The sequence below is a fragment of the Tetrao urogallus genome (genome assembly GCF_951394365.1).
Source record: "Tetrao urogallus genome assembly, chromosome: 17".
Taxonomy (NCBI): domain Eukaryota; kingdom Metazoa; phylum Chordata; class Aves; order Galliformes; family Phasianidae; genus Tetrao; species Tetrao urogallus.
In genome coordinates this window covers 10733789-10757949 of record NC_136830.1, presented here as the reverse complement: position 1 = coordinate 10757949, position 24161 = coordinate 10733789, and the positions used below count along the sequence as shown (strand labels likewise).

General features: G+C 56.2%; 5 protein-coding genes across 5 annotated transcripts in view; 4 read left to right on the top strand and 1 right to left on the bottom strand.

The window, feature by feature from the left end:
• Positions 1 to 551: 551 nt before the first annotated feature.
• TCN2 (transcobalamin 2) lies at positions 552 to 2893 on the top strand (the record flags this gene model as incomplete). The annotated part of the gene is made up of 10 exons (XM_079543790.1): positions 552 to 606; positions 936 to 1125; positions 1198 to 1248; positions 1315 to 1448; positions 1546 to 1707; positions 1790 to 1965; positions 2073 to 2241; positions 2318 to 2510; positions 2615 to 2736; positions 2832 to 2893. The coding sequence occupies 10 exons, from the start codon at positions 552 to 554 to the stop codon at positions 2891 to 2893; spliced, it is 1314 nt and encodes a 437-aa protein (XP_079399916.1).
• Positions 2894 to 3667: 774 nt separating this feature from the next.
• On the top strand, positions 3668 to 5597 carry SLC35E4 (solute carrier family 35 member E4; the record flags this gene model as incomplete). Its single annotated transcript, XM_079543876.1, has 2 exons — positions 3668 to 4262; positions 5170 to 5597. The coding sequence occupies 2 exons, from the start codon at positions 3668 to 3670 to the stop codon at positions 5595 to 5597; spliced, it is 1023 nt and encodes a 340-aa protein (XP_079400002.1).
• A 2711-nt stretch (positions 5598 to 8308) lies between these two features.
• On the bottom strand, positions 8309 to 8851 carry DUSP18 (dual specificity phosphatase 18; the record flags this gene model as incomplete). The annotated part of the gene is made up of 1 exon (XM_079543704.1): positions 8309 to 8851. One exon carries the CDS (start codon positions 8849 to 8851, stop codon positions 8309 to 8311), a length of 543 nt encoding a protein of 180 aa, XP_079399830.1.
• A 4686-nt stretch (positions 8852 to 13537) lies between these two features.
• On the top strand, positions 13538 to 18952 carry DRC10 (dynein regulatory complex subunit 10; the record flags this gene model as incomplete). The annotated part of the gene is made up of 4 exons (XM_079543626.1): positions 13538 to 14137; positions 15202 to 15435; positions 17379 to 17450; positions 18650 to 18952. 4 exons carry the CDS (start codon positions 13538 to 13540, stop codon positions 18950 to 18952), a joined length of 1209 nt encoding a protein of 402 aa, XP_079399752.1.
• Positions 18953 to 21706: 2754 nt separating this feature from the next.
• The window catches only part of OSBP2 (oxysterol binding protein 2), a gene marked incomplete at both ends in the record, with an annotated part of 61188 nt that continues 58733 nt past the window's right edge, over positions 21707 to 24161 (top strand). Inside the window, 1 exon segment of the mRNA XM_079543933.1 lies at positions 21707 to 21999. Within this exon segment, the coding sequence (XP_079400059.1) occupies positions 21707 to 21999 (293 nt within the window).

The following is a 24161-nucleotide window of genomic DNA, read 5'->3' as shown; positions in this document are numbered from 1 at the left end:
GCGCCGCGGGCAGCTCCAAGCCGGCCGACGGGGTCCTTCGGCGCGGGGCACGCTGGGACGGCGAGAAGAGAGGGGCGGGGCCTCCGCAGGGGCGCGGGCGTCGCGCAGGGGGCGAGATGAGAAGTTGTGGGCGTGGCTACGGCAGGGGGCGTGGCTTTGGCCTCGGTGCGATGGGCGGCCGGTGGGCGCTGGGCCGCAGGATGGGCGCGTTGCCGTTCGCGTGCCATCCCCGCGGCTTTGCGTTGAGCCCCGCTGTCCCCGTAACCCCTTTCCGGGGCCGCCGCCGTCCCGTCACGCTGCTGTGCCAGCGGCCCGTCTCCTGCTCGGTGCCCCTGACCTGCCCCGCTTTGTGGCTGACCCAGCGCACAGGGTCGTGACCACCCCATCTGCTGCTCCTTATCTGCGCCCCGCTCTCGCCTCCAGCCAAAGTCCTCGCCCCTTTCTGCTGACTCGGCCCCGGAGTGCGGAACTGCCTCACTCATCGCCTTCCTGCTCGGCGCCGCTCAGCCTGCTGTCACTCGCTGTCATCCACCCGCTGTCCCCTCGCCGCGATGTGGCTGCTCCTGGCCCTGCTGCAGGCTGCGGTGCTGCCCGCCCGGCCCTGCGGTGAGTTTGAGCCGCCCGAATGCTTCCTATCCATGCTCCAACGCGGGGCCCCCGGGGCCAGGCTGTGGGTGGGAGCGCAGTGGTGCCGGGCTTTGAGTTTCCCCCGTTCCCTTTCTCCCTTTTCCTGCCTCGTGTCCCCTCTATGCTCGGCCTCTCCCTCAGCGTTGTGCGAAATTTGGGGGTTCAGCTTCACGGGGTAGAGGGTGAGGACGTGGGGTGAGGACGCTCCGCTTCCCACCGCCACCGACGCTCTTTGTCCTCCCCGCGTCCCCCGGCGCTGGGCTGCGCTCACTCCTTGCCCCCATCCTCACGGGGACCCCTGGCGACAGAAGCTCCAGCAGAGGCAGCGGTGGCGGTGCGGGCGTTTGCTGCACGACTGCTGGGGCTGGCGATGGAGTCGGGGCAGGATGCCGACCCCGGGATCTACGTGGGGCTGCGTCTGGGCAACGAGCACGATCTGAGCATGGAGCAGCGCTATCTGCAGAACCTGCAGGACACCTTCCAGGGTCTCTACGGCCGGTAGGTCCCCAGCGTGTCACAGTGGGACGGCCCCTGTCCCTTTTGTAGTCCCACTGATGCCAATCCCTGCAGGAGTCTGCACGCAGCCAGCCGCCCGTCCCATGGCCATCAGCACCACGACACGTAGGTGATGGGATGGGGATGGGGAGGTTCCCTTGCTCCTCCATGTGCTGACCCCACTGCCCGCAGGGATTCCGTGCCGGAGACGGGGCGTCTGGCACTCTACCTGCTGGGGCTGCGTGCCACCTGCCCCCCACCAGACCCCACTACCCAGCGCTTCCCTGTGACGTGGCTCAAGTACTACCTGGAGAAGGATTGGGCAGGTGAGGTACCCCACCTACAGCAGGGACCCTATGGGTGCTGGCACTGCAGCTCTGCTGCCACCAGCTGGCTCTTGTGACAGCGGTGCTCTGTCCCCAGGCTCCCGGCATCACGGCCACCCTCTCACCAGTTACTACCAGTACAGCCTGGGCGTGCTGGCTCTCTGTGTCCACCACAAGCGGGTGCGTGAGGAGGTGATCCAGCGACTGCTGGTGGCTGAGCAGCACCGGCGCTTCAGGCACGTGGATGGCAATGCAGTGGGTAAGAGACAGCAGGGACCCAAAAAGTGGATCCACCATGGGGTGGGCGTGCAGCATCTGGGCTGACACAGCCACCCCTGCAGACACAGAGGCAGTGGCAGCATTGGCCTTCGCCTGCCTGGAGAAGGAGAAACACATCGGGGCTAGGCTGGCAGCAGAGCTGCGGGCAGCTGTGCACAGGACCAAGGCGAGGCTGGTGGAGGCACAGAGCGCAGACGGCCTCATTGGGAACGCCTTCAGCACTCCCTTGGCCATGCAGGCGAGTGTGGGCATTGGCATGGAGCAAGTGCAGGAGCTTGAGTGGCTCTTGGTGAAGGTCTGAGCCTGAGCCCTGCCTGAGCACTTCCTTCCTTCCTCCCCTTCCAGGTCTTCATCGCCACCAACACGTGCAGGACAGCATACGGCCGTGCCATGGCTGCACTGCTGCGTCACCTGGACAGATTCACCAGTGCTGCCACCATGGCCCAAGCGCTGCTCGCTCTGAACGGCCGCAGCTACCTGAGCATCGCCTCCATGCAGTGCCAGGAGGAGCTGGGTAGGAGCAGGGGATATGGGGCACTGGGTGGCCAGCATAGGGCTGGCACCGATGCCACCGTGACTCCTTGTCCCAGGCACACTGACACCCATCTTCTTGGAGCCAATGCCCCTGGGGCCACACAATATGACTGTGCGGCTGGTGGTGGAGTGCCCGGTGCCGGGGTGTCCCCAGCAGCTGCTGTATGACAGCCTGGTGTCTGCGCCTGCTGGGGCCTCACTTCTGGATCTGCTCAGGGCAGCCCCGCCACAGGGATCTAAAAACTTCACGTGAGTGGTCCAATGGTCAGGGGGCTCTGAGGCTGTCCTCTTGTCCTCGTTCCCTCCGCTGTGTCCTTGGGACTCCCAGATCTCTCCTCTTGCTCTGCCCCCAGGTTTGAGACCCAGGATACCGCATATGGCCCCTTCCTGACCTCGGTGCAAGGCATGGCTGCGAGGCCAAAGGAGCGGCACTACTGGCAGCTGCTCAGCAGGCTTGGCACCAGCCTGCATATGGGTGAGTGATGGGGGGACACAGAGATATGGGGGCACAGGGATGTGTCCCCGACCCTGCGACCTCACTGCCACCCTGGCCACTGTGTCCCTCTGCAGGTGTTGCTGACTACAGACCGAAGGATGGGAACACTGTCATCCTGCGCCTGAGCAAGTGGTAGTGGGGCTGGTTGTGGGGCTGATGGCAATGAAATACTGCAGAACCTCCAGGCTGTGCTGTGCTTTCTCTGTGCGCTTGGGCAGGAGGAGGATGGGGGTGGGGGTTGGGCACAGCCGGGCTCAGTGCTTGGGATTCTGTGGCCTCATTGCTGCTCGGGTGGCTGAAAGCCTCCGGGTCGTGGTGTGCTCAATGCTCCCGAGAGTGCATGACCCCCTGGAGCTGCTCATGTCCCAGGCAGGGCCACCACCATAATGGGGATCACGGGGATTTCAGCAGCTGAGGTGCAACTATCTGCCCCCACATCAGGGGCTGAGGGTGATGGCATCGGTGGGGACCGTTCCGGCCCAGCCTTGGGATGCTTCAGTCCCAAATTTGCCTGGAGTCGACCCAAACAAAGCCTGTGCTGGGGGTGCTGCACGGGGCGGGGACTGATGCCGGTGCCAGGCCTGCGAGCCACGGCGCCCGCCTATGAGTCACCCGGGGACACTGACGCAGCCGCTCCGTCACCGGGAAGGCCGTCCCTGCTCCGCCGTCGCCGCTCCCCCGGCTCTGTTGGGGATGCGCGGCCGCCGCCTCCCAGCTCCGCGCGGTTATCATCCCCGCCGCTCCGCTCTCCCGCATCACCGCTCGCCTGCCCGCACCGCGCTGACGTGCGCTGGTTGCCGGGGAGGACCCTGCCCGCCTTCTCTCCCCGCCATCAAACTTTGCTCCTCCGCACCGGCGCTGCCCGCACATGGCATCCCACGGCTGAACCCGCCGCTCGTCCATCCCTGCCATGTGTCCTCGGTGCCCCGGTGGCGATGAAGCAGCGATGATGGCCGCCGGTGGGACCCTCCGTCCCCGCAGACCGGACCAGGGACAGCCGGGGGAACGACCGCCGCTACGGCTAGTGCTCACCGTCGCGGCGTGGCTGGGCACCGGCACCGCTCTGGCCGGCCTCAACAAATGGATTTTCGCCGCCCACGGTTTTCGCTACCCTCTGCTGCTCTCCTCCCTGCACATGCTGGCGGCCGTGGCTCTGGGCTACCCGCTGGGCTGGGTACGAGGACCGCCGCCGCCCGTCCGGCCCCGCGCACGGATTTACCTGCTGAGCCTCACCTTCTGCGGCAGCGTGGCTTTGGGCAACCTGGGGCTGAGCCTGGTGCCGCTGGACGCAGCTCAGGCCGTGCACGCCACCGCCCCGCTGGCCACCCTGCTGCTATCGGCGCTGCTGCGGGGCCGCCGGCACCATCCGCTGCAGTACGCGGCCATGGGACCGGTTTGCGCCGGGGCTGTGTGCAGCATCGCCGGAGGTGTCCGCTTCCACCAGCCCGGGGGCTGCGTCCTCCTGGCTGCCACCGTCCTGCGTGCCCTCAAGTCGCTGCAGCAGAGTAAGTGCCGCCCGTCTGCCCTCGGGATGTCCCGGTGATGCCGTACCGGGGATGTGCCAGCACTCGTGGCACCGTCATGGTGCTCTGGGCCCCAGGGATGCTCTTGGTGTCACTGCTGCTCCCTCTAGTTTTGGGGACATCCCTGTCCCAGCATCACCTCGTGGCCCTGCTGTCACCTCCACCCGCTGCCGTCTGCCATGTCTGTTCTGCCCCTTCCCCAGTGTCGCCCCACCCCCAGCATCACCCCCTGCCCACCCTGTCCCGCTGTCACCTCGGTGTGACCACCTTGTTCCCCTGCCCTCCGGTCTGTGCCTGCTCCTGGCCCCATCCCCATCCTATCCCTGTCCCATCCCAATCCCAACCACCATCCCACCCCCATCCCTTTATCCCCATCCCCTGCATGTCCCCATGTGGAGCTGCGCTGTCCCCACTCAGGGCCCCTGGCCATGGCCAGCAGAGTCACCCAGGCCATGATGTCCTTGGCAGGCGGTGGGGAGGAGCACCCTGACCACACTGTTTTTTTGGAGGGCTGGGAGCATTTCTTCCACCCATGACTCACATGGGCATCACTGCTGTAGCCACAGCCCATGACTCACAGGGCTACGGGACGGGGATGGGGATGGAACGGGGTTTGGGAGGGGAATAGGGATGAGGATGGAGGTGGGATGACTTTGGGATTAGGATGGGGGTGGGGACAGGGTGGAATAGCCTGGGAACTTATGTGTCACCTCTGGCCCCATCGTGGGCACTGTGGTGCAGATGAGAGCTGAGCATGTGCCACCCCTGGACTCACTCACCCCCAATGCCATGGGATGCCAGGGTGGGCTGAGGGCACCCCTTCTCCTAGTGATTTTTGGGCTGTTTTTTGCAGCAGGGGCTCTATCTAACTCTGCCCTGTCCCCCCCAGGCCTGCTGCTGCAGGAGGGCCGCCTGGACGCCGTGTCCCTGCTGTGCCTCACCGCCCTGCCCAGCTTCTGCCTGCTCTTTGGGGCAGCCGTGGCACTGGAGGTGGCCCCGGCGTGGCAGGGCGTGCTGCGCTACGACGGCTCGCTTTGGGGCTGCGTGCTGCTCAGCTGCCTGGGCTCCGTCCTCTACAACCTGGCCAGCTTCTGCGTCCTGTCCCTCACCTCCGCCCTCACCATCCACCTCCTGGGCAACATCACGGTGGTGGGCAACCTGCTGCTCTCCCGCCTGCTCTTCGGCAGCCGCCTGAGCGCGCTCAGCTACCTGGGCATCGCGCTGACGCTGGCTGGGATGTTCATGTACCAGCAGCCACAGCTCATTGCACGGCGCTGGGCCGTGTGGCTGCAGCACCGACCCCCCCGGCACCAGTAGGGATGGAGGTGGTGGGATTTGAGTGTGGCACAGCTCTGTGTGAGCTGGTGTGCAAGGCTCTGTTTGCACGTCTGCGTGCTGCTGTGCTTGGCACCGAGAGCACAGGACTGTGCTGATTTGCACAGCTCTGCGTGCACTGGTGTGCATGGCACCGTGTGCACACGTCTGCTGGAGTGCATCTGCGTGCTTGGCACTGCGTGCACAAAACTGTGCTGATTTGCACTGGTGTGCATGGCACCGCGTGCATACGTACGTGCTGGGGTGCACAGCACTGTGTGCTTGCAGCAAGGCAGCGTGTCCATGTATGAGTGCTGGTGTGTGTGGCACTGTTTGCACACTTGTATGCTGGTGTGTGTTGCCTGCTGGCATGTGTAGCAACATGCACATGTGTGTGCTGGTGTGCACAGCACATCTGTGCTGGCGTGCATGGCACGATATGCCCACAAGTATGCTGGTGTGCACAGCTCTGTGTCCTCACGCAGGGTGCTGGTGTGCACAGCAGCGTGTGCACGTGCGTGTTTGGTGTGCACACTGTGCGTGCACGTATGTCGGTCCACACGGCCACATGCATGCTCTGTACATGAGTGCTCTGGACATGCCAGTGTTTGTGTGCACAGCTCTGTGCACAGGGCACACGTGTGCTGGTGTGCACGGGCTCTGCAGGTGTGAGTGCGTCTGCACGTGGCAGTGTGTGCAAGGAGTGTGTGAGTGCTGGTGCGTGAAGGTTCCATGTGTGCAAGCAGGTCTCATACGTGTGGGCACGTGTGCTGCTGGGCGGTGTATGCGTGTGGAGTGCGTGTGCAGAGCATTTTGTGCAGGTGTGCACAGACTGTGTGTGCGAGTGGTGCTCCGTGCACAGCTTTGTGCTTGAGAGCACGAGCCTGTCAGCGCGTGCACGAGCGTCTGTGCACGAGTGTGTGCAGATCCTTGCAGGTGGGGATCCTTACAGGCTCAGCGTGTGCACAGATTCTGTGTGTGCCAGTGCATTTCTGTGTGTGTGCACGTGTGCACATCACTACTGAGCTCTGCTGGGTGGAGTGAGCATGGGGCATGCGTGCACACAGCTCGTGCCCCCATGGGACGGAGGGCGTTGGACCCTTGGGGTGCTGCGTGCCACCTCCATGCTGGTGTCCCAGTGATGTCACCCTGCTGCTGTCGGTGATGGCACGGTGGGCACGTTGGACACTGCACACTCATGTGTATTCCTGAGGAGGTGCAGTGGCACTGGGATGGCTATGAAATAAAGCTCTATTTTTGTCATACTCCATTCTTGGCTGCCATGACATCGCACCCAGACTGCTTGTGCCCCCGCTCCCAGTGGGGGCTGTGACAAGAGACTTTAGCCTGAACCACCTCGCATGTGCTGGGGCTCCAGACTCAAATGCTGTCTTTCTTCCACTCACTGGGATGGTGAGTCTTGAGGCTGCTTGCAGAAACACCACAGGAAACACCACAGCTCCTCACAGCAGGGCCACCACGGTGCCACAGGGCCACTGCCATTGGTGCCAGCTTTTCCAGGGCACCTGGGGCTGGAGTGGTGCCCATCCCACAAAGTTCCCAAGGGGCGCTGAGCTATCAGAACCAGCCCGTGCCCTTGCCAAGGGCTTGGCAGGCACAAGCTGTGCCTGTCCCTTCTGCCTGTTTGCTTTTAGGGCTCAGATTTCAGAGGCTTTTCCATAGCAGGAAGGACGAGATGGCGTTTTGGGTTTCCTTCTGAAGGGCAAACCACACTGTGGACACCAGGAAAAGCCCCCAGCACAGCCTGGCACCCACACTGTCCCCTGCCAGGGGCTGGAGGAGCAGTGCTGGGCCAGGATCCCAGTCTTTACCTGGTTTGCCCTCTTTTTAACACTTTGTAGTGTCGGTGGCTGTCCCCTCTCTGAGTATTTCAGGCCATGACCTCAGCCTGCTGGCATTCCTGATGCTGGGGTGTCCCGAAGGGGCGCAGGCATGGGGGAGCTCCCAGCTCCATCCCTGCAGAAGACAGTGAGCTGCCATGGCCCCGTGCTTTCTGACACCCCCATGGCTCTTGTGTCCCCAGTGTGGGGACTTTACCATCTCTTCCAGCCCCTTATAACAGTGCCATTGAAATGTTCTGTACAGGGATTAGCTGCTGCCCCAGGGTAAGGCAGTGCTAGCAGGGAGGGATCTGCAGATGGGAGGCAGCAAAGACAAAGTCTGGCTGAGTAAATGCTGTCCCTCTGTCACATGATGGGTGATGCTCCTGAAGCAGGGGGTGAGACTCCACCTGCACTGCTGCATCCAGGCCTGGGGAATCTGGTAGGGGAGGAAGAGGGATCAGCAACAAGGAGCAGGATGTCAGTAGGTCTCTCCCAGCACTGTGCTTTTCCTGGTCTCTCCCAACCACAGCAGAAGAACAGATATTGGTCTGCTGTGTTTGGACCCAGAGTCATATCCCAACTAGGAAAAACAAACCTTGGTACTGTTCTGAATACCCTGCCTTTTTGTAAGCACAGTTTGTGCTGAAATGAAACAACACCAGCATGTGACGAGTGGCTTCAGTATTGCCAATGGAGCATGGCATGAACGATGCTGTATGGCCTTACAGCATGCCCCCAGCCTCTGCTCACAGCCCAGTCCCTCCTCCTGTAGCTGCAGAGACTCCAACCACTGGCAGGCAGCGAGAGTTTATTTCAGAGTTCTGCTGCGACTCCGCCTTCTGCTTGCCTTGGTTCCCAGCTGGGCCACACTCAGAACATCATCATCATCCTAGCTTCCCTTTCATAAATATCAGGTATCATCCCGAAGGGCGAGTGGACCATGCGGACGGTGTTGATGCCGAACAGCAAATACTCGTAGTGGATGAGCTGCCGCCAGAAGCCGTTGTTGGGCCGGATGATGGGCCGGCACGAGCGGACCCACGCGTGAGCGCTGGCCAGCGACATGGCGTGGTGCTTCATCAGGTAGGCTATGCAGACGGTGGCTGAGCGGCTCACCCCGGCTGCGCAGTGCACCAGCGTGCGGCCCCCGCGCTCACCCACACTGCGGATCAAGTCGGCAACGGAGTTGAAGCAGGCAGAGATGCGGGCTGTGGGGATGTCGGCCACCGGGATGCGCAGGTACTCGATGCCGGGGTGGAACATGTTGGCCAGCTCAAGGGAGACGTTGATGACGGTGGTGATGCGGTTGGCAGCCAGGAGCTGCGCGTTGCCCGCAGCCACGCCGTCGCTGAGGTAGAGGCAGGGGGTGATGCGGGACAGCCTGTGCCTGTGGAGGTGCAGCGCGGCTGTCATAGCCCGCGCCTTCGTCCGGCAGCAGCGGTGGACACTGCTGCTCCTCCTTCCCTGGGAAACAAACAGCGTCGAGCGTAAGTGTAAAGATGGCCACGCACAGAGTGTAGGCTGAAGGGGACCTGGAAGATCATCTAGTTGCAGCCTCCCTGCAATGGGCTGGTGGCCAGCCATTAGATTACGCTGCCTAGAGCCCCGTCCAACCCGCCCTTGAATGCCTCCAGGAACGGGGCATCCACAACTTCTCCGGGCAGCCTGTCCCACCGTGTTCGTCCCCTCATCCTTGGGCATGACCAACCCACATGGATGCTTCTCACTGCCGTCATTAATGAGGTTTTGCCTCATTTTTGAGCCCCGCCCCCAATATGGCTCACAGTGGGAACACTACCATGAGTACATGGAGCACGACTAGCCTGAGCTGGGGCATGGCCAGCCCTGTCTCCAGTGTCCTGTGTCGTGTTCCCTGTTCTCTGTCACCTGCCAGCCCCACACTGCAGTGGCTGGGCCAAATTCCCCACTCCACTGATTCCATGGTAGCGCTGCATGCACAATGGGGGGCGTGGGGCCATGGAGGAGCTGGGTGGTGTGCGGCCCCGTGTCACCTTCTTCCCACCACCCGAGAGCAGGGAGCCCACCAGGGCCTGGTGAGGGGCTGAGGGACCCCTCATACTGCTCTGGGGGTGATAGGACTCCTCACACTAGTGTGGGGCTGTGGGACCCTCTTAAAACTGCTGGGGGCTGTGGGGCTCCTTCGTGCCATTGTGGGATTGGTGGGACCCTTCACACCAATATAGGGATGGGGGGGCTGCCTCATACTGTTCTAGAGGTGGTGGGATCTCCTCATATAGTTTGGGGGCTTAGAACACACTGACCTGGGGCTGCGGAACCCCTCACACTAGTATGGGGACGGTGGGATCCCTCACATCATCATGTGGATTGTGGGACCCCTCCCTCTGGTTGGGATCCATGGGACCCCTCACACCAGATCAGAGATGGTGGGACCCCTTACACAACCACACCAGGTCCCCACGCACCCCAAAAAAGGCATTGCTCGTACCCCACTCTGTGTGACCCGATTTCCTATTGCCCGGAGCAGCTGTGTTGTGGACTTTGACATCAGTGTGGGTGACCATGAGCTCCGCAGCTCCCTGTCCCGATCAGCCGGCCGCTCCAGCCACCATACCCTGCTGCTCCTGGAGAAGAAGGTGACAACCTCCCTCCCCTGGGCCGCCATCCTGCCAGCATAGGGGAAGGTTTGCTGTGCTCTCTGCTGTGTTTTGGAGGCTGTGCTTTGGAAAAAAAGGAGGGAGTTCCTCATCCCCTGGCAGCAAGAGCCACAGATGACGAATGGCTGAAGAATGTCTTGTGCAAACGCTTTGCTCCCAGTTCCTCAGAACCCTGAAATCATCACTTCAGCCCTTAAATCTTCAGCCTGCCAGGTCCTAATGCAGATGCCAGGGGCCTTACTCTGCTTTGGGGCTCTGCGTAGCAGAGAGGGAAACAAATGCTGGAGTGGTCAGACCGAATCTGCCCTTAGATGTCATTGCTAAAATAGCCCTGCAGTGAGACATGAGCAACACGTTGACACCTGTCCTCCCAGGAATGGGAATGAGCCAAAGGTTTTACAACATCTCAGCTGCCTGATTGCCCCCTAAGGCCTTGTGCTTTGAGCAGTAATGAGTCTGTGAGCCATGGCAGGCGAGACACCCTCTCCTGCAGGAAGTGAGGATGCCAGGTGAAGTCTGGAATTACCATTCAGGGTGTCATCAGGCAGAGCTGGACACTGACACATTGAGGATCCTCATCAGCAGCCTCACGGGGGGAGCTGAGATGTCTTTTCCTCTGTTCACCATTCCCTGAACCGGGGCTGACAGTCACCTGTGTGCTCTGTGCTCAGCAGAACACGCAGAGTTATGGGTTTCAAGGAGTTGGGGCAGCGCAGCTGCTGTGAGTGAATTAGCATGAGTGCATCAGTAAAACCAGTGCTGCTCTGGTAGCTGGGCAGCTCCTGCAGTGTGGCACTGAAGGACACGGTTAGGGGATGGGTTGGGGTTGGACTTGACCATCTTGGAAGTCTTTTCCAACCTTAATGATCCTACGATTCCATTTTTTTATTTTTATTTTTTAATCAGATCGATGTTTAAAGCGATAATTATGGATTTTGGAGCTTCTTTGGAGCTTTGAGGTCAGCTTCGTGGCAGGGAGGGAGGGACCTGGCAGGATGTCTTCTTTCACAGAGACAAGCATCACTTCTAAGATCTTTACGTTGAAGTTAGGATAGAGGTATAAGGTCTTACATTTGCCTTCTTAAAGGTAAAGCACTTGGAAGAGGCCAAAAAGAAGATTGAACGTTACCACCAACGGTTGAAGCAGCAATTTGTGAAAGAACAGGAGAGAAAAACAGGCCGGTGGAAGAAGGCATCAGAAAGGTTTGAAAAATCCCTGGAGGTGTTCAGCCGCAGAGGTAGAAAGCCGTCCGCCCCTGCTGCTGCGGCCAGGCTGCGAGCAAAGGGACGTGAGAAGGGACTGGGAAAAACATCCAGAGAGCTCCTCCCGCAGGCTGTGCTGAGCTGACTGCTGTGTTTCTCAGCTGCTTGCTTGGATTTTCAGCTCGTTCTTCCTGGAAGCCAGTGCTCAGCCTGCTTACAGCAATAAACAGCACCATCCCTCGCCGTCGGGTTCTACTCCTTTCATATAGATGAGGCTGATGTGGGGGCATGGGCTGAGCAGCAGCACAGCCGTAAGAGGCAAAAAGCCTTCCAAAGGATTGCTTTCCTCTGAGGCAATAGAAAAGTAATGGAAAGCCACTAGAAGATTTTTGGGGGCTTGTCTTGGTCTTCCTGTGCCTTTAGAGAGGATCCAAAACGTGTCATGGCTGCTTGGATCAGAGAGCCAGAGGGTGCAAACAAACCCCTCACTGGAAAAAGAAGAAAAATTGGTAACTTAAGGCACTAGGGAGAAAAATCAACAAGGAATGAGGTATTGAAGAAGGATCCCTCAAGGTGCAGAAGATCAAGTAGATTTTACTGACTTTCCTCCGTCCTTATCCAAACCAGGGATATTCAGAGTCATGGTAGAATCCCCAAAGCAGGATGGAGTTCAGCTTATGGACAAACCACAGCACTGAGGGTATTTACCCTGACTGCCCACCCTGGTTGCTGCAGTGCTGCAGCACAGAGTATATTCTGCTTTTCCTTAAGAGATTCATACGCTTGTTTTTAAAATCCTCAGCATCAGAACAGCCCACCTGGCTGGATTGGACATGATAAATTTCTTCTTTCATGCTGGCACTGTGGACAGGCTGGTGTCTGCCTACATTGATTAGCTTGAGCAGCTCTATAAAGCAAGAAGTGTGGTGAAAAACATGGAAGTGCCAAGAAGCAAATAATGCAGCACAGTTTTGGAGGAGCTGGAGGCTGTCAGACTGGGGTGGGTTCTGCTGGCTGCCTCTGGGTCTTCCTTGTTGGAAAACATTGGGAGAAATGGGGAAGTTTAACACTGAGCATGGGCTCCGAGTTTGATCCAGACACCAGATTTGTGTGATCAAATCGTGCTGGCGCTGCACCCTTTGGCACGCTGGGTCTGAGTGCTGGCTGATTCCCAGACCCGGCCCTGCAGGAGCTGCTGGCAAGGCTTTCTGCTGATCAAAATAACGTGCTGTGATCTCAGTGCCCCGACACCTCAGGGGGGCTCTGCTGCCTGCAGCCGACTGCAGAGGGTGCTGGTGGCTGAGACTGGAGCCAAGGACAGGATAAATCCCAACAGCAGCCAGCACTGCCATCCGGCCCAGGATCCAGCTCCCACCCGTAGCAGGCAGAGATGCGCGCACGATGCATTCCCTTACCGAAGAGGCTGCAGGGACAGGAGGCTGCAGCGCTATTCAGACGAGCTGCTCCTGTCCAAAGCCCCACGTGGGCAATAGCGGGTGCGCACAGGCTGACAGCTGGGAGCCACTTGGTTCATAGAATCCTAGGCCGGAAAAGACCGCTAAGATCATGTAGTCCGACTGCTGACCGAGCCCCGCCACGTCCCAAAGTGCCGCATCCCCATCTTCTCGAAACCCGCCGCAAACAGCGACTTCGGCCATTGCGCCTTTGTGCCTGAACTCACCCGCTGCCACCGCCCCCCAAATGGCCGCCCAGCGACGTCACGGCCTCTCCTCGCTTTTCATTGGACAGTACCGCTGCCCGTCAAGCGAACGAAGACGCTGAGTGGTTCCAGGATGTCGGGAAAGAGCCCGCCCCTCCGCGCGGGTTGCCTAGCGACCGGGGGACGCCGGCGGCAGCGCGGTCCGGTCGGCGGTGAGCGAAGCGCTGCGGGAGCGCGGCTCCGTACCGCCCTTCTGTCGGCCGCACAGACCCGCGCCTTTTCCCACAGCCCTCCGAGGATTGCAGAGCTGCAGTCTGGTCTCTGCCTCGGCTGCTGCTTAGGAGCTGGGAGCTCTCGTCGCACCGCCTTGAAAGCCAGGAGCCCCTCGCTGCCCTCCCACGGCTGCGCTCCCGCTGCTTGACAGCCTCCCTGCTGGCAGCCCCGTGCCTTCGTGGTCTTACACTGAGGGCCTGTGTAGGAGATGCTGTGTCTCTTCTAGACCTGAAAACAACGAAGTCCCAAGTGTTTAATGGGAGCTGTGTTCCAGCTGTGCTCTGAGTATCAGTGCAGGACACAAAGGAAAGAAACAAATTGCTGGTAATGGGCACAGAGGCTGCAGAGAAGGCAATGATGGCAGCAGGTGCCGTGAAGGCGTTAGATCTGCGCTGGTTGAAACCTAATAGCATTGAGACAGAAAGAATCCTATCTGTCTTGGATGAGACGATTGCCAAGCTGGAGCTGAGCTCCTTGATCCCACGTATTATCGGCTCTCTGGACAGGTTTGCTGATCTGCTGGGACCTGAGATCACAACCAACCTGATGGAGTACCAGAAGCTTTCAAAGCAAATGGAGCAGCTGCTTGTTGCTGCTGAAGAAGAGGACACCACCAATCTCCACTTGCTGGGACAACATCTGAAATGTTGTGTTAGAAATATCCTGAGACTCTTGTTGGCCATCCCTTCACTTTGTAAGGCTCTGAAACACGAAGGTTGGGCACGAGAGCTGGCAACCGAAGCATTTATCAAAGCCTTCGGGGAGTTCAGGAATTTTATGCTTGAGCGACTCCTGACTACTCCTACAGAAGAGGAAGAAACGGTTTGGCTCATGGAAGACATCTCCCTCCGGATCAACAGAAACACTGAAACAATCACAGCTCTGCAGGCAGAACTGGCAGCAGCAATCAGGACCCGAGATGAGGAGGTATGACAGTGTGAGAAACGTTTTCTGACAAAGGGTCACTGAAGCAAAACTTCAGTAAGCTGAAAAACAATCCCTTTCCTGCAGGTCCTAAAGAGGAGGTTCCGGAAATGATTTCTAAATCAGATTCTAAATATAATTTGAAAATGTTTATTGAATGCTTCATGTTTAAGCTTGGCGTGTTTTGAACCTCACAAGCCAACTTCAATGGCACAAGTTACTGAGCTTAAAAAGGAGCTGCAGGACAGGCACAGATGACTGCAGTAGTATTTCAGCAGGACTACAGAGTCAGCTGCCAGAGAGGCTCCATTCGCTGCTGATGAAATGATGGAAAGTCATTCTAGAGAGAGATTGTTCCAATTAAAATCTATTTTTTCATGCCAGCTCTGCCTTCACTCTTAAAACTAATATTTCTGAGACTTCCAACTCTAATGCGAGCTACCTTGGAGCATTTATAATTAATGTGTGATGATATAATTTCTTTCTTTTTTTTTTTTCCCCAGTGAAGGCAGCTGAGGTATGGATTAGCTAATGGGCATTTCCCAGGCTCTTCTCGTGAGTCTGTGGGTTGAGCCAGAATTCAAGCCCTGGACTCCTGACAAGCAATCCCTTGTTTTATGTGTGTGCTTGTCTTTCTGCAGGAGGGTCAGAAGGGAAGGTTTTGTCTCAGGCTCATTGCACTGAATGGCTCTGATGGAGACGAGGGCCTGCTTTCCCCTTTCCCTACCACTCCTGGGAGATCTGTGAATTGAGACACATGAGATTTTTATGTGTATTTTGGCAGCTTGTCAGTGCATAACAAGCAAGTGTGTTTCACTGCTCCCAGCTGAGGATCCCTCTTAGAGGCGGCCCTCTGAGCTGTGTCCCCCAGGCAGTCACTCCAAGCCTTACCTGAAACCAAAGGGATGATCCTGGCTCCTCTAGAGACATGGCAGGCTTCTTCAGCCTGCAGTGCCAGTGAGCCTGACACTCACCTCCACCTTTGCAACAGTGTCTTTTTCCTCCTGACCACTTTATGCTTCACCTGCACCCCCTGATGACATTTCCTTCTGGTTTTCTGGGTCTAGATTCAGAACAAAGACAATATGATCAAAGATCTCAAAAACAGCATGGAAGTTCTAGATGAATGCCGCAAGAACAACATCCTGCAGGTCAAGTGGGAAGGTGAAAAACAGCAAAAAGAAGAGCTGCAAGCTTCCCAGGCCAGGTGTGCTAGGCTACAGCAGGACATTCAGCAGCTAGAAGTGCAGCTCAATAAGCAGGTGCTGGAGCATCGAGCATCAGAGTCGGCTCTCAGAAAGGTAAACGGTAAAACCTGTTGTAGAGCTGCCAGGTCTGGCTGCGAGTGATTGTTCTGTCCCTGCCTTTTCCTGGATGCACACGCTGTTTGTCAGTGTACCTGTGCTGTCCTCGTGCTCTGCTGATTTCAGCAGAAAGCAGGCCTGCTGTGCTGCTGGGAAGTGGCCTGCTCACAGTTCCTCCTCTTGTTCCCTAGCTCTGGAAACTCCCCTGAGCAGTGCTGTGACACTGCACGACAGAGAGCTTGTGCTCTAGTCAGAGTTCAGAGGCTGGGCAGTTGACAAAGCATCAAATGCAGGTTAGAGCCACCGTTCAAAATCCAAGCTATCCAACTGCACCTCCTTTAATGCAGTGGCTCTTTTTTTTTTCTTTTTTTTTTTTTGAGGCAGCCAGGCTGTTGCAGTGATCGCTGTGAGGAGTTGCACAGCTCATGCAGAGAGATTTACTGACCACAGAGATCCTCCTTTCCCTTTCCTTGTCATGTGCTGTACCCCTGAGCGGCCTGAAATTAACTTTGTTGTGCCAATAGCTGAGAAGTGCCTCATCTGACCTCCTACGATGGCTTGGAAGCCTGTGGGCCAGTGTCATACAGGAAATCATGTGGCTTGTGGCAGGCTGGGGCTGGTCTTTCTCTCGGAGTACAAATACAGCATACTTGGTTAGAGTACAGGGTTAGGCTGCTGTTAAACTGTCTTACACCTAGAAATACGGCTTAGTTTTAAGAGGCTCCATATTTGTAGGGCTTTCATGTTTACTGTTTCTCCATTACTTCAGTTCCAGGGTGGTTGGCCCAGTTTGTGGATGACTTGCCTCATTCCATGAGAGGTTTTCATTTCCTACCACAGAACACGCCTTTCTGATGGGTTTCAATCCTCAGCCCTCCTCCAGCTCTGTACTATAGAGCTGATAAGGTGCTTTAGGACTCAGGCAATGCAGGTCTGTTCCATAAGAATCTCCAAATCAGGAGCAAAATATAGGTCAGCTGAAGCAAGCTTGCCACAAGGAGGAGATATTCTACTCAAATATAATGATGCTAGAGCTCAAAGCTATGATGCTGTTTTCTAACTCAGGATTTTACACAGAATCATGGAATCACAGGGGTTGGAAGGGACCTTTAGAGGTCATCTAGTCCAACCCCACTGTGAAAGCAGGTTCCCTACAGCAGGAACAGGAAAACATCCAGGTGGGTTTCAGTATCTCCAGAAGAGGAGATTCTATCACCTCTGGGAAGCTTGTTCCAGGGCTGTGTCACCCTCGAAGTCCAGAAGTCCTTTCTCATGTTCCAGTTTGTGCCCACTGCCCCTTGTCCTGTCACTGGGCACCACCAAAAAGAGCCCTGGCCCCATGCTCTTGACATCACCCCTGAGATATTTGTAGGCATTGGTAAGACCCCTCTCAGCCTTCTCTTCCCCAGGGTTCTCAGCCTTTTCCCAAAAGGGAGATACTCCGTGCTTCTCATCGTTTTTGTGGCCCTCTGCTGGACTCTCCAGCAGTTCCATGTCTGCCTCAAAGTGGTGAGCCCAGAACTGGACACAGTGCTCCAGATGTGGCCTCTCCAGCGCAGAGCAGAGGGGAGCAGAACCTCCCTTGACCTGCTGGCCACATTCTTTGTAATGTACTTTTAGATACCATTGACCTTCTTGGCTCCCAGGGCACAGTGCTGGCTCACGGTCACCCTGCTGTCCACTGGGACACTCAGGTCCTTCTCTACAGAGCTCCTTTCCAGCAGCTCAGCCCCTAACCTGTACTGATGTGCACAGTTATTCCTCCCTGGGTGTAGGATTCTCCACTTTCCCTTGTTGAACCTCATCGGATTCCTCTCTGCCCAACTCTCAGTCTGTCCAAGTCTGGCTGAAGGCAGCCTTATGGTGTGTCAGCCATTCCTCCCAGCTTTGTATCACCAAGCTTCAAGTGCCTGCAAGTAACCTGTCTTGTTTTGTTTCAGAGAAAATGCAGAGTGGAGACGGAAATTCTGAACTGGATCCAGGCATATGACACAGACATGGCAGAAAAGCAGGTATCCTCCTGAAAGCATTACTGCCATGAGCTGACACAGTCAGATGGATCCCTACTGAATGGATGTTTGGCTCTCACACAGGAGGCTGTGGATGTGAGGGGCAGTTCTCCATCCAGTAGACGTACGGGCATTAGAAAGTACCATTGTCCTAACTTTGTGTGGCAACGTTCTCTGCTGCTTTTATTTTAGAAAAGGTTGCATCCGATGCTGAATCCTGCAGAATCTGGGGGAAGATGAAGTGCCACATTCTGTCAGACAAGTCCTCCTGCTGTTAGGGAACAAGGCTTTCACTTTTGCTTCAATGCTCAGTTCCATTGGCCCTGTCTGGAATCCAAATCATGCTTCTATATCCTCTGTCCCCCTCAAGAGATGCCAGTCAAGTGCTAAAAAACTTTACAGCCTGCATGCCACTGTCTTGGCATCCACGTTAACCACAGCAGGCTGAGAAGTGTGTCAGCACTCCTAACCTCACCTCTGAGATGGCCTGAGTTACTTTCATGTACCTGACCTTTTCACGGAGATGAAGGAAAGCTACTGGATTATTGGCAAAGTAAAATGTAGAGAGGGGTCTAGGATCTGTATGCTCATTCTTAGAAATGATCCTATGATTCCTCCCTTGTCAAGTGTTTAGTAATGTCCAAGTATCCTGGTTTTCTGTCTGCTGACTGGCTGGAGCGTGATGTCCCAGCAGATTTGGGCAGAAATTGCTAAGACACACATCCGCGTTGCTGGTTCCTGTAACCTTCTGCTCGGCATGGCTTGTTAAAGAAAAGGAATAAAGTGCTGCTGAGTTCTGCAGTACAGTTAAACCATTAAAACCCTTGGCGTTTTGCAGGCTGACACGATCTGGCTTTTCAGTGGAACATTGTTTTTTGCCCAGAGCATATGCAGGAAGGGCTCTGACCTGTGGCTGTCAGGCTCCCAGCTGAGGATGGATGCTGTCTGCAATGCAGGGAGAATCAGGAGAGTATTTCTTCAGAGGAGCGCGAAGACATTAGGACCTGGCTTCTCTTGAAATTCCGTGGGTATGGGGAACATGCCTCCTTTTCAGTCCCTTTGGAAAGGTTCAGCTCAGCTCCCGTTCCAGGTCTGCCTGGATTCAGGAAGGGTAAAAGAACCCTTATCTAGGAATGTATAGGGAGAAGCTGCTGATTGCCCTCAGTAATGCTGTAGCTGGTATTTACCTATTGTCTTGGCAGGCTGAGTTTGAGGAGGTTCATGCTGCCTACACCAAGGAGAAGGCCGAGCTGTCCCTGCTGATGGAGAAACATGCCGTGCTTCTCCAGGAGTATTCCCAGATTGAGGAGGAGCGCAGGGTAAATGAGGAGAAGAAGAAGCAGGCTTTGGAGAAATTGGCTGTCATGAGCCTCGCTGCCACCCGCATCCAGGCCTTCTGGAGAGGCTACTTGATCCGGTGTACCTTCAAACCGAAAAAAAAGAAGAAGGGCAAGGGCAAAGGCAAGGGCAAAGGCAAGGGCAAAGACAAGAAGGAAAAGAAATAATCACAACATCTGTTTCCTCTCCTGTCAAAGTAGCTGACTTCTTTGAGACAGAGCACTTCCAGATAAAAGCATTAGGGTTGAAATAGCATTTGCAGTAAGACCCAAACGGTCCAGGGCTGGAGCTGCCTCACGTACTTCGAGTATAACAAAGTATTGGCATGAAGACATGTCTCACTGTTTTAGGTTTAGCTTTGCTAGCTTTAAAAGATGGAGGAGGTCTTCTGGTGAAGAGACTGGGCTAGGTGTACCAAACACTGGCTTCTCTCCAATTCTGTTGTTACTGAAGGTGGGAATAAAATCATTCCTGGGGGTGGGATGAAGTTCTTCACCTGGCTCGGTTTCTGCTTGTGTGCACTTGAGAGAATGTTTCCCTTTCCACACGAGGAAGCTGCAGGATCACCGCTGATCCACAAGAGAACTGACACAACAGGGCCAGTTTCAACAACGTGCTTCTCCTTGGATTCTCCAAGTGTTCGATGCCCTGTGAGCACACTGTTACCTTTCCCTTGCACAGAGGCGTGAGTCAAACGTGTTTAACTCTTCCCTGCCTCTCATTTTCAATAGCAATGTAGCAACTTCATACCAGAGTTCTTCGCTTCTCTGGCCCTTAGAGCTGAAACTGGTCATGGATACAATTACACAGAGCGCTTTGTCTTACATGTTTCATTTTCTTGGTGGAACTAGGCTGTTCATGTTACAGTATGGCACTTCCACTCACATTTTCTTTACATTTAACAAGTCCAGGAACTAACGGCATTTGGATCCAGGTTCCAATTGGCAGTTTTGCATTCCCTGACTTTGGAGGGACTTTGACTTTCTTCACTGCAGATTGTTTTCCCAGGACAGCGCAGTGATGCTGGGTGCAAATCCCCAACAGCCACCTGTCCTTTTTCTCCCTCTCTACCTCTGTCCATAAATGGATATCTATAGCAAATGAATCATGATACCATGACACCGAGGCAGACAGGGACCGTTTTGCTAAGGGCAAGAGTCCCTGGAGATGTTCAAGGCCGTGCCAGATTTTCCTGGGTTGTTTATTTGTTTAAAAGCATGGGGTCACTGTGACATATCCTCAACGTGCTCAATACAGATCACAGGATTTTTGCCATCTGTGTAGACCTGCGCAGGTTGCCAAGCACATCCTGAAATCACTCAGGCCTGGACTCAAGGATGTGACAGGCAGGATCAGGTGAGACTCCTCTCTACTCAGGCATGATCTAAGGATGTTTCTTCACTTCTTTGCAGCCACAAGAGATTCTAAGCTCTGTGGAGACTTTCAGAAGTTTGCACCCATATGAGTAGTATGGTTATGCTTACGTCGAGAGGGATGTTTCATCTCAGGGTTTGATCTTACAAACACCTACAGCCCTTGAGATCCTGGCCAAAAAAAAAAAAAAAATCTGGACATGTTTTTTTTTAAACTTTCAGCAGAGGACACTGTGTTGTAGGGGCTGATTTTGATGTCTTCCAGTCCAAATTTGTCTAAAGCCTCCAGAGGTTACCTCCAGTGTATGGGAACTGTTGAATGGCCTGCAGCACTGATGGAGCAGCTGGGGAAAGGAGCCGGTCAGCCCTGGGAGCACAGGTGAAGGCAATTCAGCTGTGATAGGAAGGGATGGAGCCTGGCTGTGCCTCTCTTAAGCCTCACTGAAGGGCTGGCTGCCCTTGGGGAAGGATCTCTTTCTGGAGATCTTTCCTTGGTGGAGCTTTCCCCCTGGAGTCTTCTGATAGGGGTGAGCAATCTTCTTCCCTTTATAGCACCTCTCTGTTGTGCCAGTCCTTTTGTTATCACACCTTTGTTGTAGTGCCTTTATAGTCCATGTTTCTCTCAGGTTGCTTTCAGGTAGTGGGCATGCCCTTACGAACTGTCTTAGTTTCTGCTAGTGCTATTGAGGGGGGTCTGATGGGAGGAAGTGTTCAACCAGATTTAGGAGAGCAGTGAAGCTGTGTGCAGATTCTGGCTGCGTCCTTTTTTCACCTGAGGATCTGGACCAGGCAGCTCCTAAGGCTCCAAGCCAAGTGTTCTCATTAGAGATGCCCCAAAGCTGGTGTCAGGGGCCTGGTGAGGCACTTCTTTCATTGCTGCTCCACGTGGCTGAGCTGAGCCCAGCTTCTAACAGCCCTCGTTCATGGGACTTCGTTCCTGCAAACTGCCAGAGGCGCAGGTGATCAGCGAGCTGTGATGTGATTAGTGGGATAAGAGCAGATCAGCCAGATCAGGGAAAGGAGATCCCCGCCTCTGGGAGGGAGGAGGCACAGAGGAGAGGGCTGCTGGGGTGACCAAGGTCCTCGTGGTGCTTCGTTGGGCGCTGTGTGGAGAATGAGGGACCTGGAGACGAGGGGCTGCCGCTGCCTGTTCCAGCACCACGGGGGGTGAGATCCTGGGCAGCCTGATCTGGTGTGGGGTCTGGGGGGCCGTAAGTCCCCTTCCGACACAAACTGCGCTGTGATTTCTGCAGTTGTGTGATTCTAAGAAATGCCACGGTGCTGAGGAGGCGCGTGGGGCCGCAAAATGGCGGCGGGAGCAAAATGGCGGGGGGCTGCGGGATGCCGCGCCCCGAGAGGCTGAGGGGCCGCGCGCCCTTCCCGCCCCGCCGCCAGGGGGCGCTCTCGCCGCGCGCCGCCTCACGTGCCCGCCTCCTCTCTGCGGCCCCCCCCACGTTCTCCGCATGACGCACCGCGGCGCCGCCCCGCGCCGGTGCCGGCAGAGCGCAGCGCAGCGTTTCGGGGCGGCGGGGCCGCGCCGCGGGTTCTATGGGGAAAGCGGCCGCGCTGTGCAGCGGCAGCACCCGCGGGCTGGTCTCACTGCTCAGCGCCGTCCCTTGCTTGGCTTGCCACGAGCTGCCGGGCTCCGGTCGCCGCGCCATGAGCGCCGAGACGGCGGGTGCGGGGAGCCGGGGCGGCGGTGGCGGAGCGGCGGCGGGGGGAGCGCCTGCAGCGCCGGGCTCCGACACCTACAAGGGCTGGCTCTTCAAGTGGACCAACTACCTGAAGGGCTACCAGCGCCGCTGGTTCGTGCTCAGCAACGGGCTGCTCAGTTACTACAGGTACCGTGCCCGTCTCCTCGGGGTGGGATGCGCTGGGCTCAGGGTTCGCTCGCAGCCGTTTGGGAGCGGGGTTGGTGTACGGCTGGTCGGCGTTCTTAGAGGTTTATAGCTCTGCGTTCTCCAGGTGTTGTCTGGAGGTCCGTTGAGCTGAATGGAGTTTTCCCTTTCCCATCCCAAATTCAGCCCTGCTCTGCCCTCCTTGGTCGCCCCGTGCTGCAGGCAGGTTGTGGGTCCCAGCTCCTGATGGAAGCAGCCCGGCTCCTGGCAGAAACTCGACACGAGTCCTGAGGTCAGCCCTGGGCTGTCAGGGGCCATAAGTGTACCGCGGTGCATCTGCCCGCCTGCAGCTTAACCCCAAGCTCAGAGCTGCTCCCTATCCACAGCCCTGCAGCCCGCACTGTGTTTGCACGCTCAGCGTTCAGACACGGCCGGGCAGAGCTGTGCCTTTGGGTCAGTGGCTGAAGCTCAGTGCTTCGCTTGTAACCACGTCAGAATATTGTCTTTGTATGGCTGCCAGGTCTGTCACGAGCAAACAAGTGGCTTTCTCCAGCAATTGCTTGAGAGTTGTACAGCTAAGGTTATTTTAAGGCAGTTCTACGTGTTTTAGGCTGAAACGACAGAAAGCTCCCAGGAAAGTGAGTTGGCAGTGTTATGTAGAAGGGCTTGCAGCCCTGCAGCCGCCGATGCTTTGAGGTGCGTTGTTGGGAGAGCTGCCTCTGACACCAGGAGCTTCTCAACCTTTCCCCCCATTGAGCCCAGAAAGAGCTGAGTTAACACAGCTGTGGGGCAGGAGTGTGAGAGCAAAGCACAGAGCGCAGGGGGAGGTTTCTCCTAAACAAGTGGGAGGGAGATCTGTGATGCTTTTCAAAACCAGCTCTGTTAGAGGGCAGCCATGCCGACCCTGCTGGTGTCAGCTGGGCTTGCTTGTGGCGGAAAGCTTCACAGAATCCTGGGGAAATGGGCATTTGTTTTTTCCTTTTAAGAGCTGTTTTTAGCTGCCTGATAGCAGCAAAGAAGCGCCAGGTATCAGGCAGTGTGTTTCATCTCTCGTTTATGTTAGGAAATTGCTTAATTGTTTGACTGGCAAAGAGTCTGAGTTTGGATCCGAGTTTTGGGGAAGCCCTGTGCTGCTGTGAGCCACATCTCCTGTTGTCTGCTGGGTCTTTGTGCTCATCCCTGCTCTGTGGATGCATGCTAGAATTTTCTGCTTCTGTTTGTGCCACCAAAGGCTGCACAGGTTAAATTGTGACCTTGCAGGTGCCACACTCTGCTGTCCTCTCTGTGGCTTTTGGCACCTGTGCCATTTGAATTTTGGAAGACCGTTCTCCTGATGCACTGCCTTGATGACATAGGTGTTGGGTTTTCAGGGCTGGCTTGAGGAAGGTGGTAAAACTTCATTCTGCTTGTCAGCTCCATCAAAACACTGTTCCCTGTTGCCTAAGTGGCTTCCTTGAGTGTATTGATTTAGCTGCAGACTGAAGCTTTTCTTATTTGAACTTCCTGCTGTTCTCTGCTTAGCTTAGCAAGGGGTGAGGAGATGGGGAGCTGCGCAGCAAAATTGTTGACCTGGAAAGGATCCCTGGTCTTTGGAGTGACCTCCTCCCTTCCAGATGCTGTGTGCAGGGATACAAGACTCTGCTGCTCCTGCTTGGGCTCTGCTCTGCGGGGTGGCTGAGGTTGGACTCTGATAAAGGCAGCTGTGTTTCACAGGGCTGTGCTTGAATAGTTAAAACACAGCTGAGAAAGGGTGGGACTGGGCACAGCAGGGGGCACATGGCATGAACTTCATGCACATCAGCCTTCTTCCTGGGACTTAATTACAGGACAGCACCCGGAGCATTGCTGGTCCTATTCAGCCAGGAGACTCATCCGCAGGAAAACCACCACGACTTTCTCATTACTTCTGAATGACTGGCATTTGGAAGGTTGAGTAGCTCCTTGGCTGCTTCTACATCTTAATAGCCATTGACTGTCTGTTTTAGGCTGTGGGGTATTCTGGCTGACTTGGAAGTCCACAGCACAGAGGTGATGTTGGTGTTGGGAAGCAGCGTTCAAGCACAGCACAGCTACTTGTCTCATTAATGAGCAAAGCTCTCTTTCCTAACAGTACTGGCAGGTTGCCACTTGCAGATTTATCGCTATCTCTAATTGGTGTGTATATA